This window comes from Podarcis erhardii (assembly GCF_964252035.2).
Source record: "Podarcis erhardii genome assembly, chromosome: 4".
Taxonomy (NCBI): Eukaryota; Metazoa; Chordata; class Lepidosauria; order Squamata; family Lacertidae; genus Podarcis; species Podarcis erhardii.
In genome coordinates, this window is record NC_138508.1 from 36,023,130 (window position 1) to 36,038,857 (window position 15,728).

The following is a 15,728-nucleotide window of genomic DNA, read 5'->3' on the forward strand; positions in this document are numbered from 1 at the left end:
GTGAAATAAAAGAAAGAAATAGTAAATAATCTGTTATGTTGATTCAACTCAAACACACTGAATTTTGAAAGTTAAACCAAGTGCAAGTATCAAAGACCCACATTTTCCCTCTATCATCTCCAGTATCAGTCTTCACACATTTCGCAAGAGTGTAAAATGCAAAAACTACTGCTGAAGTAATTTTTAAAGTTGGTTACTTGTACAGTGGTACTTCGGGTTAAGAACTTAATTCATTCCAGAGATCCGTTCTTAACCTGAAACTGTTCTTAACATGAAGCACCACTTTAGCTAATGGGGCCTCCCACTGCCGCTGCACCGCCGCTGCGCGATTTCTGTTCTCATCCTGAAGCAAAGTTCTTAACCCGAGGTACTATTTCTGGGTTAGCGGAGTCTGTAACCTGAAGCATCTGTAACCCGAGGTACAGTGGTGCCCCGCAAGACGAATGCCTTGCAAGACGGAAAACCCGCTAGACGAAAGGGTTTTCCGTTTTGGAGGTGCTTCGCAAAACGAATTTCCTATGGGTTTGCTTCGCAAGACGAAAATGTCTTGGAAGTTCCTGCGGGTTTTTTCCCCTCCCCCCCTTTTCTAAGCCTCTAAGCCGCTTATCTGCTTATCCGCTAAGCCGATAAGCCGCTAAAAGCCGCTAATAGCGCTAATCCGCTAAGCCGTCAATGGGCTTGCTTCGCAAGACGAAAAAACTGCTAGAAAAAGAGACTCGCGGAACGGATTAATTTCGTCTTGCGAGGCACCACTGTACCACTGTACTTACTCCCTATAAAGCTTAATCTGTTGGTTTGCAATACCCAGAAGTGCCCCATTTCAAGCAATCACATGCAAATATTTCAAGCCCATACTTCATTTTGCTGTGCTCTGCAGATATTGCTCCTCACGAGGATGCGGGTGCAGCTGCAGGCAGCCAAGCCCCCACTGCCCCTCTTCTGGCCACTGAAGTGGAGCTGGCTAGGGCTGTAGCTGCGTTTTCCCCCTCCTGCCCCTTCATGGGGCCCTGGCTTAACAGACCACAGTATAGTGTAAACATAACTTCTATATGGACTGGGAAACAGTATAAATGGTGTGACTCCCTTTATTGTGGTATTTGCTTGATTGCAGTGGTCTGGAACCGAACTGAGGTACGCCTGTATTCTGAAGACGCAATAACAAATGCTATCTGTTCCCTTTATTATTGTTTGCCCCCCTTTTCTGTTTTATAGTAAAAGAAATGAAGAAATGCCAAAGAAGCCATACTGAGTTGGAGTGTTTCTGCTTCAAAGTAACCGTATTTTTCGCACTATAAGACGCACCTAGTTTTTGGAGGAGGAAAACAAGAAAAGAAAAAATTCTGAATCCCAGAAGCCAGAACAGCGAGAGGGATCACTGTGCAGCGATCCCTCTTGCTGTTCTGGCTTCTGGGATAGCCGCACGAAGCCTCTTCAGGGCAACGGGATGAAGGTTACCCCTGCCCTGAAGAGGCTTTGCGAGGCCGAGCCAGAAGCTAGAATAGCAAGAGGGAGCGCTGCGCAGCGTTCCCTCTCGCTGTTCTAGCTTCTGGGATAGCTGCGCAGCCTGCATTCGCTCCATAAGATGAACACACATTTCCCCTTACTTTTTAGGAGGGAAAAAGTGTGTCTTATAGAGTGAAAAATACGGTAAACCATATCTTTCCTCCATCTTAAAATAACTGCTGGCCCGTTTGCATAGCACCGGCTTGTCACATACTACCGTATTTTTCGCCCTATAGGACGCACTTTTTCCTCTTCAAAAATGAAGGGGAAATGTGTGTGCGTCCTATGGGGCAAATGCAGGCTTTCGCTGAAGCGCACCGACCCCTCTCGCTCTCCAGGCTTCGCGGACGTCTCCGCAAGCAGCGGGAGCCCAGCGCTGGGCTCCCGCTGCTTGCGGAGAGTTGCCTGCATGCTGAAGCCTGTGCGCGCTGAGCTCAGCGCGTCCAGGCTTCGCGGACCTCTCCGCAAGCAGTGGGAGCCCGGCGCTGGGCTCCCGCCGCTTGTGGAGAGTTGCCCGCATGCTGTAGCCTGCCCGCGCTGAGCTCAGCACGTCCAGGCTTCGCGGACCTCTCAGCAAGCAGCGGGAGCCAGCGCTGGGCTCCCACGGCTTGCAGAGAGCTGCCTGTTTGGGGGCTGGGGTCGGGGGAAGCTTGGGCTTCCCCTGCCCCAGCCCCGCGCCTGGGGGGGAAATAATTCCCCCCCTTTATTTCCCCCCAAACAAACTAGGTGCGCCTTATGGGACGGTGCGTCCTATAGGGCGAAAAATATGGTATGTCATAAGCTTATGGATTTCCAGTAGCCGTACCCCACCCTTCCATAGTCAAGATGGCTTACAAAAACCCAACGTACATTTAGTGTAACATTATTGAAATAAGCAAAGCAGAATCGGAAGCAGCAGTAGTTGCAAATAAATCTAGTAGCCCACAAAAAGTCTGCTGAAATAAGTGAGTCTTTGTCACCTGGGATGGAAGCTCCCTAGGAAAGTTGTCCTAAATTCTGAACACCACTGCAGAGCAGACCGTTTGATGTACAAACCCATCACACATCTGAGAAGAGGAACCTGAAGAAAGGCCTTTTAAAGGCCCATATAAGCCGCCATCTTATTTTGGAGGAGGGGAGAGAGGAGTCTTAAGAAAACTGTTTACAACTTTCAAGGGCAAAGCTAACACCTTGAATAAAGGTTGAAAATAGATAGCCAGCTTAGATAAAACATGATTGTGGTAATGTGCTCCAATTTACCAGTTCCAGTCAGCATCCTAGCAGTCACATTTTGTACCAAATTCAGTGCCACTTCAAAGGCATCCCACATAAAGTGAGGAGGCATGTAATGGGACTGCAGTGACCCCATCATGTACATCCTTCTGCTGCCCAGCTAATAAGCACAAGGAATAGCTAGAGAGTCCCTCTCTGTTAGAAACTCAGATATATAAGCACCTGAAACCTAGGCTACAGTTGCCACAACAGATGGTCTAATCGCCATTTCTTTTTTTACAATGCAGCTTATTAATGTTATTATTATTCATTTCATTTTATGCCACTTTACATTTTAAAGAAAAAATGTCCAAGTGGTTTACAACACATTAAAATAGCAAGTAAAACAATCCAGAATAAAACAGCGACAAGACATCACAGATTGGCTGGCTGGTAGGCAGGCAGCAGTGTATTTTGTTGCTGGGGTGCATGCAGCAGCAGAAAATGCTGCTACCTGCCAGCCAGGTGGAGGAGATGTCAGTTGCAAAACCTAGCAACAAGACATCTTCATTTGGTCACAACTGGACTCGCGCCAATCCCAAAAGGTGCCTGGCGCCTGGGGGATTTTGAACACTATCTCTGTGGCTAAACAGCTGGGCAGCAGAGGTGGGGGGAATAAGTTGGGAAGAGGGGTCTGAGGGCTGCCCAGAAGTTGACCACTGTTGGAAGTGGGCTGCCCAGATGCACAACTTCTGCACTAGCCTAACACAAAGGGACGAAATGAGTTCCAGGTCTTTAGTATGACAGCTCCAGCATATAGCTACAGTTTTATATTAAGTGCTATGATGGAAAGAGTTGAATTCCAAATACACTATAGCTTCCATCATGCTTTAAAAAGAACCTCTATATTTTAGGTAGTATGTAGGGATATTACGCTGGCTTCTGATTTATTTCCATGTTGGCAGACTAAAAATTATGAAAAAATGCTTTCCTCCATAAAAGTCTTTTTGGAGGAATCGAGGTGAAAGGCATTATTCTACAGGTAGTGTTACCTCCATGGCAATGATTGCAAATCATGGCTATGAATGAAAACAAAACATAAGCTTGCACAAAAACAAAGGGTCAAAGTTATTCAAAATCCTACTGATTTCAATTAGTGAATTAAGCATGTGCGTAGCTCTCCAGCTGAAATCAATGGCATTTAAAAGTAATTAACTTTGACCAGATTGTGACCAATGGCGATTACATATATTACCCGTATGTATTGTTTTCAACCAAATCATAGTTTTAGTGATAAATTAAGGACCAAAATAAATAAATAAATAAAAATCAATAAATTGCTGAATGACGTACCTTTTAGGTAAAATACGGCTTTCTTGAGAGCTTATTTTTTGACATGACTCTAGGCTGGCAATGGTTGAGGAGGTCTGTTCATCTGATTGCAACTTGTTAGCATCAGATAGACTAGGATCAGTTAAAAGGTGCCTTTGAATGTATTTTCTTCCTGTTTTCGTCCTCAGAACATCTGTCAAGGTAACTTTGGGTTGCCTGCCATACATATAATAATTAGCATTCTGAAACCCATCAAATGAATGTTTGGTTGAATTACTGTATTGAAACTGTTTACTTAATCCTGAGTTTTATTAAACATAACTATCAAGAGGTTTACAATAAAAGAGAATAAAAACAGATGATGGCAAATAAGTGAAGGGTCCCAAAGGACAGATTCAGATAAGATCTATCAGAAGAAGTGTTACCGATAATTTTAAGCTCCTGTTGGCATCTTGGCATTGTTTTATTAAATGTCATGCAAAAAATGTAAATCCGCTCTCAATAGAAGAAAAAATGACCAGCTATAGCAGATCTTACCATTTAAATAGCTATAAGCTGACCAACTACGTATACAAAAATGAACGACAAAACCCTGATTAACTGTGGTCTTTTGCCATTGTTTCAGAAGCCACTGGCTGATATTCTTGGATGTGCCAATCATATCTGCTGACACTGAAGAGAAGGAGCAGCAAAAATAGACCTACGTAGAGATGGCTATCTGTTCAAAAGTACAAGACTATTGCAAAATTATTTTTCAACCAACTTTGTATGCATGAGTAATGGTGCAAACCATGAACATGCTACTGAATATGGCAGGCACTGGCTTCCTATGATGATGATCCAGGCTAGATCTTTTAAAACTTTATTGTATTATGTTGATGGTTCCAATTTGTCTACTTTTTTATGTCACAGGATCTTATGTTATGGCCTGCATGCAGGCTTCTTCTGAATTAAAATTCAATTCCTTCTGCTTTCTAATGCATCTGTAGCAGATGAAGAGAAGCGAAAAGTGTAGCTTTGCTAATCACCAAGTAGACACTACAGTATTAAGTTTCTTGCTTATTTAAAATATTTGGCTCAAGCCAGGTTCTTACATCTTGCATGTCACTGACATATAAGTCAATCAGGGACAATTCAGGGATGAATGCTTTTTTCTTGATGTTCAGTATAGCTCCACTGAACTATAGGTAAAGTTAAATTATTACCTCTCCATGTGCCTATCTATCAATCAATTATTTTTCATGTCAAAGGGTATTTTCAATGCAAAACACAGTGTTTGGTTGAGAGGAGTATAAAAAGTCCTATGGGAAAGCCAAGGGGCTCACAAAGGAATGGACAAGTTGCTATTGGTAACATAATTATGTTTTCATTGCAAAGAGAAGGACTGAGAAAATAGTCCAAAGAAGATTCAGCATGTGCAGGGGTGGGGTGGGAAGGGGAATAGCGGAAAAACTGCAACTCACTCTTTTCTGAGGGGGAGGAAGAGGCAAGAATGGAAATTCATGTCTCCTGAAGATGTTAATGATGCTAAACAAAAGTTAAGCATTACGAGAATAACTCACTATTGAATAATCCAAATAGCCTAGCTAGAATTAGTCCCACTGTTAGAGAGCAACTAGCTGAAGTTTTACAAGAGACATATGTAGACATATTTAATCTCATTCTAAACAATCCCAAAATGGAAGTCACAAGGGTGCTTCATAATGATGCATTGAAAAGTGAGAAATGGCTAACGTAACAGCGAATACAATCGCATGCAATTTATTTTAATAATATGTAGGCAAAGCTGTATTATGTCTGAGACAGCCAGACTTAACAAAACATACCTTCTAGATATAAAAAGGTTTTGCTGAAGAAGACTTAATATTTCCCGTATCTCTACACTGTCAACAGATGGTGAGGTTTGTTGATCTGACTGCAACTGGACACCATGAGTTATATCAGTTATAAGCTGTGTCTTTATGTATTTTCTTCCTATTTCCGTCTTCAGGACATTCGTCAAGATAACTTTGGGTTGCCTGTCATACATATAATAATAATGATGATGATAAATAAGGTAACTAAAGTCTAAATAAGATACACGAGTTCAACTAAGATTCTTCGGAGGATGTAATAATCCCAACATTGAATTTTCATTTTAGATGCCCTCACCAAGAATGTATATAGTATTTTATTTTAGAGAGATGGAAGTAAATGTTCTTTCCACACCTAATCTTTTTACATATTCTTCACTGAGAAAGCTTTGCTTACTATATATTGTGTGCTTGGCCACTGAACCCTTCTTTAAAGTGAACCTAGTGAATCATGCCTTAAAAGTTTACCAAGGCTTGTTTCAGAGGCACCTGCAGTGCACTAATTTATGTTTTCAGAAGTGACAAATGAAAATTAAATGACTTCACTGAAAGATTATGAATGACAATGTAAAACTCTGCAAAAGCCAAGGTTGGAAATTTTCTGATACAGAATAATCCTAAGGAAGCCAGAGAAATCAAGACTTCAACCTAGAAAGGAAATAGCTGTACTAGAAGAGAACCAGCCAATTCAAAATCCTGGCTAGAAGTGCCTCACAGCTGTGTAATGTCTTCCACTGGGTTCAGAGATGCCAGGAAATTGGAGCAGTCTCTTCTTGTTCCTTCAGAGGTCACTTCAGAAAATCAGCTGGAGTCCAGGACTGTTTAGCAGTGTTGAAATGTCTTTTTTAAAAAAGAAACTTTAGAACTGCACAAACCAGCAGCTGCTACGCTGGCCAACCATAAACCAAAGAAGAGACATGAACGCTGCACAGAACAATAAAGTGGCTTCCCTGGAGGCTATCATGCCTTTATCGCAAACGCAGAATGTAAACATGGCCTCAGAGAGATTATATATGGCTGCACCGGATTCAAGTCTGCACAGAGAAAACTGTCACATGCTAATGCATTCAAGATACTTCTTAGATATTTTCCACAAATGTGTGCCTATAATACAAGCACCAAATAAAGGAAGTTGCATTTACTTTACTTTACTTAAAGTCACAGCTACATGCATTTTTAAACAGCTGCTAGTTCTGTTGCCTAAGAAACGGTAATAGTCACAGTGATGTAGACATGTATTCACTTCACATTTAAGAACCAGCCTGTTTCTTTGGCAACAGAGACAATGGCATCTATTTTATAAGATTATTGACTCAAGCCTAAAGTGAAAGTAAAATGAAAGCAGTGCAAGCTGGGCTGCACAAAATAAAATCAGTACATTTATGGAAACATTCTTTGCTTTACATAGTTATACCTATGATCTACATAACTGGCCATTAAAAATAATATATGCTTTGTCACAGGCTTTGAAGGGTCCACTGCACTGACTTGAAGTCAAGAAGCAGAACCCTGAGAGCCACCCAGCAGATCTTCAAGGGCCCCCAGTTACGTACTGAAGGGGACAGGTTAGGACAGGTTAGGTTACCCAAAAACCAGTGTAGTCCCCGCCCCCCCAACCAGGCCTCAAGACTTTTAAAATTACTTTCTCTGAGGATTCAGTAGCTAGAAAAGCATTAGCTAGCATTAGCTTTGCTGTAACAAAAAGGCTGAGAAAACAATGCTTTTTGTTTCCCAGGCCTCCAGTGGCCTTCCCCTTTTCCTGGGAAGGGCGCCAGGAGTCCCAAGACAGGAGTTTCTGTTCATGCTCAGGGAAACTCATGAGGCAGGGCTCCGGGGGGTGGGGGTGGGGGCTGGAGGGAATATATGCTGTGTGCAATGGCTGTAAAAGTTGTACTTGCTTGCATAGCTGTCAACTTACAGATTTGAAAATAAGGGACCAGCAGCCTTGAAAATAAGGGACCAGCAGCCAAAATAAGGGACCTGCAGCCTCACCTGTTCCAGGCACTCCAGTCTTCCTGTCCTCCTGCAGTCTGGTCAAACTCATTTTGGTAGCTTCGAGAACACTGTCCAACCAACTTTGTAACCAGAGGTTCAACTGAATAAAATCTGAATCACATGCACCACAGGCCTATGCAGCCTCAACTTAAGATGGCTCCCCGGCCTGGCTTTGCACTGCAAAGTTTGCAGCAGCACGTGCAACAAAATGACGTCCAGCATTCAATAACCCCCTCAGCTTGCATTAACTAGTCACACACAACGCATACAAGCTCCACCCCCAGTCATTCTTAGACTTCTTATTGGGTGAGCAACACAGCCAAGCAACACAGTTGGAGCCTCCCTCCTCCCTGGCCGGCAGGGAGGGAGGGAGAGGAGCTGCTTCCTTTGAAATTTAAGGGACATCATTTAAGGGACATTTAAGGGACATCCATCAATAAGGGACAGCAGCAGGACATGGCGCTGGAATAAGGGACTGTCCCTTCAAATAAGGGACACTTGACAGCTATGCTTGCTTGTGAATTATCACGCAGGTTCCTTCTGCTACCCGGATGGCAGAATAAAATCTCTTTCTCTGAATTAACTCCTCGGTGTCTGTATTAGCTCCTTCTTCCCTCCCCGGGAGCAATGCTCTTCCCACCCATGGGCAAGGCCTGAAAGGCTCTTCCCACCCATGGGCAAGGCCTGAAAGTCCTCTCCTCAGCTTCCCTTACCCCTCATAATTATAGGCATAGCACCAGCCAGGTAGAATAGTTTCTATAACAACCAAGAAATATCATTAAATAAGGATGAAGCACCAATGCCAACCTTTTTTAGCCTCTAAGAGTTGTTCCATGGGTAAAATGAGACAAATATATACTGTAACGTGTACTGAGTCCATGAGACACAGCAGGGAGGGAATCTAAAACAGCCCGGTCCTAAAACCCACTGCTCCAGCACATAATTGCTTGCCATGGGGCATATCAACAGTCAAACCAGTGCAATCCCAAAGAACGTTTGTTTGTCACCTTTTAGAGCTAGGGTGGGGAACTTGAGCTCCCCCCATCCCACACCAGAATTCTGTGGTTTTAAATATCAGGACATAAGAACAATCATCTGTTCCTTAAAAAGGTAAAGGTAAAGGTACCCCTGCCCGTACTGGCCAGTCGTGACCGACTCTAGGGTTGCGCGCTCATCTCATTCTAGAGGCCGGGAGCCAGCGCTGTCCGAAGACACTTCCGGATCACGTGGCCAGCGTGACGAAGCTGCATCTGGCGAGGGGCCACTAGGGGGCGCATTGGAAGATGGCCGACAATACCATCTCTCCGACCCACACGGGGTAATTAAGAGGCTGTTATGGGAGTAGGCAGCCTCCCTTGTTGCCCCAAGGAAATGGGGAACACTGCCCTTGCCTGCTGTGCCCATAAATCACCCCCTAATTCGAAAGAAGGGGGTGAGGGCCCTAGGCAGAATGCCCCCGTGTGGACCTCAGCTCTCCTGGACGCTGTCTCTGATCGCGCACTAGTTGCAGCAATTTGGAATAATTAATTACAAAATGCACATATTTCAAGTGAAGAAGGGGAGTGAAGTCTGCTAATTTAAGTGACCTCTGCGAAAGAAGACGACGGGCTGGAGAAACAAGAATATTTTACGATGAAGATACACCAAAGGCAGGGTATGTTGACAACGGGGCTGAATGGGGGGGGGGAACCTTTTTTACTTTCCTTCTATGTGATTTACAAGAACCCCTCCTCATTAGAATCGTCGGTTGAACTGACCCAAGCAGGATGATTAAGGTCTGTGTGGAGATAAACTTTAACCAAAAGTATGCTTTATGGAGACTGAGAAGCAATAAGAGCTTTTGGGAATGGCGCAGCAATTAATTCGGAGTCGCCATCTTGCCAAAGGATTTATAGCTGGGAGGAAGAATGGACTTGGTTTTCAGACTGCATTCCTAGTGAATCTCCTCAGAGGTTTTGAGAAAGGAGGCAGATTGGTGAAGATTAATGACGCTAAGACTGTTTTGATGTATGGAACTGATGTTATATGGAAAACGTCTGGATATGGCTACTGGATAAAAAAAATAATATCCACGCAGGATTACAAACTGTTCTAACCAGCTTGCGGAGACTATCAGAGGTCACAAAGAGAAAGGAAAAATATATGAAAATAACAACAAGAGACGTGGAAAAATACCGCATTTTCGCCCTATAGGACGCACTTTTTCCCCTCCAAAAATGAAGGGGAAATGTGTGTGCGTCCTATGGGGCGAATGCAGGCTTTCGCTGAAGCCTGGAGAGCGAGAGGGGTCGGTGAGCCACCCCGCCATTCCCCGACCTGATCTGGAGGCTGGCGGGGGGGAGAAGCAAGCTAGCTTCTCCCCCCCCCCCCCGCCAGCCCCACAAGCTCGGGGGATAGCGGGGAGGCGGAGCGCCGCCACCCCGCTATTCCCCGACCTGATCTGGAGGCTGGCGGGGGGGAGAAGCAAGCTTGCTTCTCCCCATCGCCAGCCCTCAAGCTCGGGGGACAGCGGGGCAAGCCGCTGCCCCACGGAGGCTAGAGAGGCTGTCCCTGAAGGCAGAAGAGGGAGACGGAGCGCTCTGTCTCCCTCTTCTAGCTTGGGGATGGCTGCGCAAACCTGGGGGGGAAATAATTTTTTTCCCCTTGATTTCCCCCCCCAAAAAACTAGGTGTGTCCTATAGGCCGGTGCGTCCTATAGGGCGAAAAATACGGTAATAAGAAAGGACTGGATAGTACTGTGAACATCATAAGGTTAGATTTGTGGACATTAAAACAGCAGTAAGAAGCAAGAAGTTGATTGGATCCCTTCGGAACTTGAAATATGGGTACCCCCAACAAAAATTTAAAATTCGGCTGTGTAATTTGGAATTTATGTAATTTGGTTTGATTTGATGTGATTGGTCGGTTAATAAAAAATTATTCTTAAAAAAAAAAAAAAGAAGAAGAAGCTGCATCTGGCGAGCCAGCACCAGGACAGCACACGGAAACGCTGTTTTACCTTCCCGCTATAAAGCGGTCCCTATTTATCTACTTGCACTTAGGGGTGCTTTCAAACTGCTAGGTGGGCAGGAGCTGGGACCGAACGACGGAAGCTCACCCCGCCGCGGGGATTCGAACCGCCGACCATACGATCAGCAAGTCCTAGGCACTGAGGTTTTACCCACAGCGCCACCCGCGTCCCTCATCTGTTCCTTAGCAGGTCTTAAAATTAGGTTAATACAACCTCAGATGAACAGAAACACATGACATATTACACTGTGTCATGTGAATGACAGAATTCAAATGAGGGTGTGCTTTCTTTTTCCCATGACTCTCGTGTGTGTGTGTACACCCACACACCAAGAACAAAAAACAAAAAAAATCCCGGGGAATTTATACCCTGCTCATCTGGCTGGGTTTCCCCAGCCATTCTAGGCGGCTTCCAACAAAATATAAAAAATACAATAAAACTTCAAACATTAAAAACTTCCCTAAACAGGGCTGCCCTCAGATGTCTTCTAAAAATCTGGTAGTTGTTTTTCTCTTTGACATCTGGTGGGAGGGTGTTCCACAGAGCAGGCACCACTACCGAAAAGGCCCTCTGCCCTGTTCCCTGTAACTTCGCTTCTCGCAGTGAAGGAACCGCCAGAAGGCCCTCGGTGTTGGACCTCCAGTATCACAGTAGTGATGGGTGAGCTGGTATGCTTGGCAAAACTGCTTGTATCTGCTGTGTTGTGATAGAGATGGACCAGGGATTCCTTCCATTGCATTCCTGTGCTGAGATGCAGCAGTAGAGGTTAGAGTGCTGAAGCCAACATTGTACAAGGACATGATGGCTGGGGATATTGTTGGTTCTTATGATGTCAGCAACCTGAATCCATGATGGCACATCTATCCAACATAGCAACAATACACTTTCACATCTCTGAATGTGGCAGCATCAGCACCCTCCACTGCTATGCAGTGTTGAAATGTAAGGGCAAAGCTCCCCTCCACCTTCTGTTGCCACGAGGTTGACCACTGGTAGTTTTGCCTAGCATACAGCCTCACGGCTCACCACTTCGTTCAAACTAATGGAAATCAAGGAGGTACCCACAAACAACTCTCTGAGGTGTCCAACCATCAGCCTAATTTTACTAAGAGAGACAAGAAATACTCTTATAACAATATGTAAAAGAAATAACAGAAAATCTGGAATAATCCTTTAGCAAATAGCAGGGCCAGGCATCTGCTTCCACCCATTATGGTCTAATAATTGGTAGAATATTTTCATTGCATTCTATATTATAATATGGAATGATCATTTTTACTGTCATATAAATTGTTACGAGTCTGTCTATGCAATACATAGAACTTATGATTATATTTATGCTTAGACCATGTATATGTGGAAACTCACCTGAAAATCATTTGGATATCCATGCAAATATGATTGATATTGAGGTTTTAGATGTGCAACAAGCCATTAAAAGTTTATAACATTCAAGGTTGTGTGAATCGTTACAAACTCAACTTACAAATAACTTGACTATGAATGTATGTCAGTATTAGTTACTGTAATAATCTATCTCCCATGAGTTTAATCTAAGGTATGTTCCTATATAAATTAGAAGTCACCCCTTGCCTTGACAGCAAACAGAGGAGAACTCTCAGTGGATTATTCAGTGACATACAGTCATGGTATTCTCCTCTTGGAGATTCATCAAAGTGAGCCAAAAATTTCCCACAAGTGTTGCAAGATTTGTTTCTTTGTACTGGCATTCAAACCCAAACTGGTGGAGATTAAACTTCTATGAATATTTTTGTTGTGGTATAGACAATTTTATATTTTGCTGGTTTCATTGCTTATTTTTAATATTGCTCACCTCAAGATTGGTGAGGTTAGAAACCTAAATCCCCTAAAAATTCAACTTTGAAGACAATGGCTTCCTAGTCAGGCTGTCTTCTGATTAAAGATGCTTGAACAATCATATGACTTGTAGGCTGCAATTCCACTTCCCTGGAAGTTATGTCCCAATGACCTCCTCTGAGCAGACAGATACAGGATTGAACTACATTCTACTAGATTAAATCTGCATACATATGCATATGAATAAAACTCTCTTTTTCTTTGTTTTTAGAACGTACACACAGTAGCATAGCAGGAATCACCTTAGAAAATATACTCACTCCTATGTGAAAGAAAACAGAATTCTTCTAGGAAGGCACTTGCCATCTAGCTTTGATAATTTACAAAAAATTAAAAACCTACTACCAGATTAATCAGGAGCACTATTTTAATTTTTTTCCTTAATTGATCAATCTAACTGTTTAATTAGCTAAACACTGCTGTCCTACATCATAGGCTTGCAGTACCCAAAATACTCAGCACTGTGGCCTTGAGTTCTGAAGCATCCTCCACTTACCCAAATGCTGGTCCTTCATCATCGATGTAACGTTTATCAAAAGGTCTTTTTCTTCCCCACTTTGCGTTAAAATTGTTATTTTTAGACCTTGATGTCCACTGAAGTTGAGGGTCAGGCAGCAGGGTGTTTGAACAAGGGGGGGGAGGTGTGAAGAGAGGACAGAAAAAAATGAAGGAAAGCCACTGCCAGCAAGTATTGACAATAATGGGCTAGATGGACCAATGGTCGGATGCAATATGAAGCAGATTCCCAAACAATTTCATTTATTTCAGTTACAGTCTTGAGTCTGTGGTCCTTCTCACTCCTTAGACTTTACCCAAAGGGCTGCACGAGCATTCAGCAAATGAACCCAGTTTCACAGTGGATGGAACTCCTATCTCTCTTATCTCGCTATTATAACAAGTAATTCAATCTGCTCCACGTCCCACAAATCAATGGAAATTTTGGAAATGGAACGCTATACAGACCCCCCCCCACCTACACACTTTCAATATGTGTGCGGCCATGTAAACAAAATCGCTCCAGATCAGGAAGTGACACGGAATCATAATAAAGACGTCAGTGAAACATCTCTGAAAGGATGGAAATGGGGCAGGGGTGGAGCGGGGTATTTGCATGCTTTTTCAATGGGTTCCACTTACAGTAGTACCTCTGGTTACGTACTTAATTCGTTCTGGAGGTCCGTTTTTAACCTGAAACTGTTCTTAACCTGCGGCACCACTTTAGCTAATGGAGCCTCCTGCTGCTGCCGGGCCACCACCACGCGATTTCTCGTCTCATCCTGATGCAAAGTTCTTAACCTGAGGTAATATCTCTGGGTTAGCGGAGTCTGTAACCTGAAGTGTATGTAACCCGAGGTACCACTGTATGCACGAATTGGCATATTGCACCCCTGAAAACTAGCAATCTGTACGTGTAGCCAAAGGCTTTGATCTCAGACCTTGCATGCATAGTGCAGGGTGCAGAATGATCTCTTTTAAGGATAGTGTCCCTTCTCCCACCAGGTCTCTGTGCTTAGTGCACCACCATTGAGCAAAAACACCTGGAGGCTTGGCAAACCTGCCCTTCTCAATAAAGGATTGGAAAACTATGGCCTTCCAGATATTGCTGGACTGTTAACGTCCATCACCTCTGACCAAAATGGTCATACTCTGTAGGGTTGATGGGAGCCCTGTAACTCTAGAAGACCACAAGTTCCCCACCTCTGCTCTACCTGGAGGCCTCTCCTTATAGCAGTAGGTTCCCTAGTCAAGCCTTCAGTGCACAGATGCTCCCAGCAGAAGCAAAGTCATGCATGTGAGGAAGAGCAGCCTACTGGATGAGCCAAGGCATCCTCCAGTCCATGGGCTAGATGAAACCAGCAGGCCTCTCCCCACACCACCCCCTCTCTCAGGCCCCTTTTGTCCTGCTGGTTCCCTCTGATCAACTGAGCATGGCAGAGAGGGGGGACAAAAATGCAGGGTGGGGAGGTTTCCCCTGTACAATTTGCCACCACCACAAGTAGGGAACAGCTCAGCAGCAGGGAAGAGGAAGCATGACTGAGTCCTGCTATCAAGTTGCCCGTGAATAAAGAGTTTGCTTTCTTTCACAAGGGCAGTTTATTGCCTTTCTGTGGTGTACACTGAGAAAGGAAGACTCCTTTCAGTACATAGCACAGAGACACTCTCTTTCTCCCTGGGCACTTGCTGCCTTATTGTCTATGTCTGAGTGAGAGAGAAAGTGGTGTGCATGAGATATATGTCTGTCTGTCTGTCTCTCTGCTTCAGACCTGCACATTTAAATGGATGGGCTTGCTGAGATGCTATGTCCTTGCAACAAGCACGTGGGGAAGAGAGGAGATAAGTGCTTCTTATGAGAGACCCCTCCTCCGTATCTTGCTTTTATTGCACAGAAAACTGCAGTCAAAATGAACAAATGAAAGGTGTTAAATAGTTTCGTCCTTCATTTTTCATAAAGTGTCAGCTCAATGTGTTATTTATCATTCGCAGGCCTAAAGTGCAAAACTAGGTATTTAAATACAGTGGTACCTCGGGTTACATACGCTTCAGGTTACAGACTCCACTAACCCAGAAATAGTACCTCGGGTTAAGAACTTTGCTTCAGGATGAGAACAGAAATCACGCGGCAGCAGCGGGAGGCCCCATTAGCTCAAGTGGTGCTTCAGGTTAAGAACGGACCTCCAGAACGAATTAAGTTCTTAACCCAAGGTACCACTGTAGTACACAACATCTTGTGGGATACCACTGTAATTATAGAACATTTAATTTTCAAAATATGAATAATGCTTGCCCTAAAATAGCTCTTCCCAAGCTCTTCACAGCAGTGCAGAAAACAATAAATTTCTGTTTACCTCTTGCAATGTGCGATCCCACGGGTGGGAAAGTCTAGACAGTGGGGACTGAACATGGACATCATCTGACTGTGAGGATTTCTTCTTTGGTATTCGATACTGGAATGAAACATTGCAGCA

General features: G+C 43.9%; 1 protein-coding gene and 1 long non-coding RNA gene across 7 annotated transcripts in view; one reads left to right on the top strand and one right to left on the bottom strand.

The window, feature by feature from the left end:
• Positions 1 to 15,728, bottom strand: part of SENP7 (SUMO specific peptidase 7) — a gene marked incomplete at its 5' end in the record, with an annotated part of 43,461 nt that overhangs the window by 19,982 nt on the left and 7,751 nt on the right. For 4 of the 6 annotated variants that reach the window (XR_014156071.1, XM_081859629.1, XM_081859630.1 and 1 more), the window contains 4 exons: positions 4,048 to 4,242; positions 5,853 to 6,044; positions 13,259 to 13,356; positions 15,609 to 15,707. Coding sequence is in view for 5 of the 6 variants with exons in the window: in XM_081859629.1 (XP_081715755.1) it covers positions 4,048 to 4,242; positions 5,853 to 6,044; positions 13,259 to 13,356; positions 15,609 to 15,707 (584 nt within the window). The remainder of the gene's footprint in view (positions 1 to 4,047; positions 4,243 to 5,852; positions 6,045 to 13,258; positions 13,357 to 15,608; positions 15,708 to 15,728) is intronic. The other 2 variants (XM_081859631.1, XM_081859633.1) reach the window with 2 other exon arrangements.
• On the top strand, positions 11,884 to 13,115 carry LOC309340802. The gene is made up of 2 exons (XR_014156106.1): positions 11,884 to 12,023; positions 12,974 to 13,115. It is a non-coding gene; the product is annotated as an uncharacterized lncRNA (long non-coding RNA).